The 3,334-nt window shown below is 54.5% G+C and overlaps 1 protein-coding gene across 1 annotated transcript in view; it reads right to left on the reverse strand.

Moving 5' to 3' along the window:
- Positions 1–2,324: 2,324 nt before the first annotated feature.
- Positions 2,325–3,334, reverse strand: part of LOC112071833 (constitutive coactivator of PPAR-gamma-like protein 2) — a 32,134-nt gene continuing 31,124 nt past the window's right edge. The window contains exon 7 of the mRNA XM_024139267.2: positions 2,325–2,580. Coding sequence (XP_023995035.1) covers positions 2,335–2,580 — 246 coding nt within the window. The 3' untranslated portion in view covers positions 2,325–2,334. The remainder of the gene's footprint in view (positions 2,581–3,334) is intronic.

The following is a 3,334-nucleotide window of genomic DNA, read 5'->3' on the forward strand; positions in this document are numbered from 1 at the left end:
TCTCCCCTGGCAGCCCGTCGGCCAATCGCTAGCTGGCGCCCTCTCTCGGTCGATCTCTCTCCTCATCCTCCCTTCACCAGCCCGTCGGTTCCTCCAAATCTCGTACTTCGTATATCTGCGTGCGTCCCGGTGGTCGTCCTCCACCTCTTACAAGCTCCTCTCCTCTCGCGTTCAGAGGCCAAGGATTTAGGCCTTGGCCCTCTCTCTCTCTCTCTCTCTCTCCTCTCCCCTTACTTCAGTCTCGTCGTCCTCTCTCCCGTCGGTCCTCCAATGGGATGGTCCTCGGTAAGCTCGGCCCCCCTCCTATCCAGCCCCAGTCGGCCAATGCATGATCTTACTGGCCCCGGCTGCTCACCCTACAGCCCGTCGGTCCAAGATGTTAGCCTGGCCGCCGTGCCCTACAGCCCGTCGGCCAAGTATTAGCTGGCCCCCCCTACAGCCTTCGGCACAAGATGTAGCTGGCCCCCCTGCATGACCGTCGGCCAAGATGTAGCTGGCCCCCCCTGCAGCCCGTCGGCCAAGATGTAGCTGGCCCCCCCTGCAGACCGTCGGCCAAGATGTAGCTGGCCAAACAGGACTTCCGCGGCAAGTGCTCCTGAGACATGCTAATGACAGTTGTTGAGGTGACCCATGGCCTCTATACTCTACCAAGTTGTGCTGGGTGACCATGGCCTTCTATACTCTACGAGTTGGTGCTGGGTGACCATGGTCTCATACTCTACCAGTTTGGTGCTGGGTGACCATGGCCTCTATACTCTACAGTTGGTGCTGGGTGACCATGGCTCTATATCTTACAGTTGGTGCTGGGTGACCATGGCCTCTATACTCTACCAGTTGGTGCTGGGTGACCATGGCCTCTATACTCTACACCAGTTGGTTGCTGGGTGACCGATGGCCTCTATACTCTACCAGTTGGTGCTGGGTGACCGTGGCCTCTATACTCTTACAGTTGGTGCTGGGGTGACCATGGCCTCTATAACTCTTACAGTTGGTGCTGGGTGACCGTGGCCTCTATACTCTACCAGTTGGTGCTGGGTGACCGTGGCCTCTATACTCTACCAGTTGGTGCTGGGTGACCGTGGCCTCTATACTCTACCATGTTGGTGCTGGGTGACCGATGGCTCATCTACTCTACCAGTTGGTGCTGGGTGACGGTGGCCTCATACTCTACCAGTTGGTGTTGGGACCATGGCCCTCTAATACTCTTACAGTTGGTGCTGGGTGACCATGGCCTCTATACTCTACCAGTTGGTGTGGGTGACCATGGCCTCTATACTTCTTACAGTTGGTGCTGGGTGACATGGCCTCTACTCTACCAGTTGGTGTTGGGTGACCATGGCCTCTATTTACTCTACCAGTTGGTGTTGGTGGTGACATGGCCTCTTATACTCTACCAAGTTGGTGTTGGGTGACCATGGCCTCTATACTCTTACAGTTTGGTGCTGGGTGACCATGCCTCTATACTCTACCAGTTGGTGTTGGGTGACCGTGGCCTCTATACTCTACCAGTTTGGTGCTGGGGACTCGTGGCCCTACTCTTACTCTTACAGTTGGTGCTGGGGGACCATGGCCTCTATACTCTACAGTTGGTGCTTGGGTGACATGGCCTCTATACTCTTACCAGTTGGTGCTGGGTGACCATGGCCTCTATACTACTTACAGTTTGGTTGCTGGGTGACCATGGCCTCTTATACCCTACCAGTTGGCTGCTTGGGTGGACCATGGCGGTCTATAGCTCTACACGGTTGTGGTCGTTGGGTGACCATGGCCTCTATACTTACCAGTTTGGTGTTGGGTAGGACCATCCTGTAGGGGGGGCCAGCTACATCTTGGCCGACGGGCTGCAGGGGGGGGCAGATGAAGCTCTACAAGGAACAGCTAAAAACGTTGCTGAAGAAGCCACAGACCTGGAGGATGCTGCTGCCGACCGTTCCACCTGACGGCAGCTCTGCCAGAGCGGTGTACAGAGGTGGGAGGAGCACAGAGACAGATAAAACAGCTCAGGAGACATACGACCATGCCTGCCCCCGCCAACACAGACTGCACATACCCCACCTGAATTAAAGTTTGTGGATCTTGGATTGGACTATACAGTCACCAAAGAATTCACTGTTAACTCAGAAATAGAAGTCATCATCGGATACGATGGACTTCCATAAGCAACAGGTGTGTGTGTAACAGGTGTGTGTGTAACAGGTGTGTGTGTGTGTGTGTGTAACAGGTGTGTGTGTAACAGGTGTGTGTGTAACAGGTGTGTGTGTGTAGGTGTAACAAGTGTATGTGTGTAACAGGTGTGTGTGTGTAGGTGTAACAGGTGTGTGTGTAACAGGTGTCTTACTGGCTGTTGTCGTTTGGTTCGTCTCCATCGGAGGAAGATGATGGCGAGTGGGAGGGGCCAGAGGGAGCGGACGTGTGGTGATTCGTTAATCTACTTCCTCCATGGTCATATGGAGCCGACCAATCCGTGTAGCCCATTGTCCCAGACAGCGAATCGTTGCAGTCCGGCAGGGGGGGAAGGTTCTGGAACAGAGAGGCGTGGCCTGGTCCACACGGAGCATTCCGATAGGCTGGTTTTACCCCCTGGGGAGGAAACACACAGTGTTTCTTAATATGCATACTATCGTGCTCCATGCTCCAAGTGCATTCTCCCACCACGTTCTCTTCAGTACGTTCTTGTGAGGACGAGAGTGTGGAGAACACGTAAAACATGACATTAGAGCAGCACTCCCTCTACTGCRTTACCTCACGCTGAGCAGCACTCCCTCTACTGTATTACCTCACGCTGAGCAGCACTCTCCCTACTGTATTACCTCACGCTGAGCAGCACTCCCCCTACTGTATTACCTCACGCTGAGCAGCACTCCCCCTACTGTATTACCTCACACTGAGCAGCACTCCCCCTACTGTATTACCTCACTGAGCAGCACTCCCCTACTGTATTACCTCACGCTGAGCAGCACTCCCCCTACTGTATTACCTCACGCTGAGCAGCACTCCCCCTACTGTATTACCTCACGCTGAGCAGCACTCCCCCTACTGTATTACCTCACGCTGAGCAGCACTCCCCCTACTGTATTACCTCACACTGAGCAGCACTCCCCCTACTGTATTACCTCACGCTGAGCAGCACTTCCCTACTGTATTACCTCACGCTGAGCAGCACTCCCCCTACTGTATTACCTCACGCTGAGCAGCACTCCCCCTACTGTATTACCTCACACTGAGCAGCACTCCCCCTACTGTATTACCTCACCTGAGCAGCACTCCCCTACTGTATTACCTCACCTGAGCAGCACTCCCCCTACTGTATTACCTCACGCTGAGCAGCAACTCC

The sequence above is a fragment of the Salvelinus sp. IW2-2015 genome, unplaced genomic scaffold (assembly GCF_002910315.2).
Source record: "Salvelinus sp. IW2-2015 unplaced genomic scaffold, ASM291031v2 Un_scaffold1736, whole genome shotgun sequence".
Classification (NCBI taxonomy): Eukaryota; Metazoa; Chordata; class Actinopteri; order Salmoniformes; family Salmonidae; genus Salvelinus; species Salvelinus sp. IW2-2015.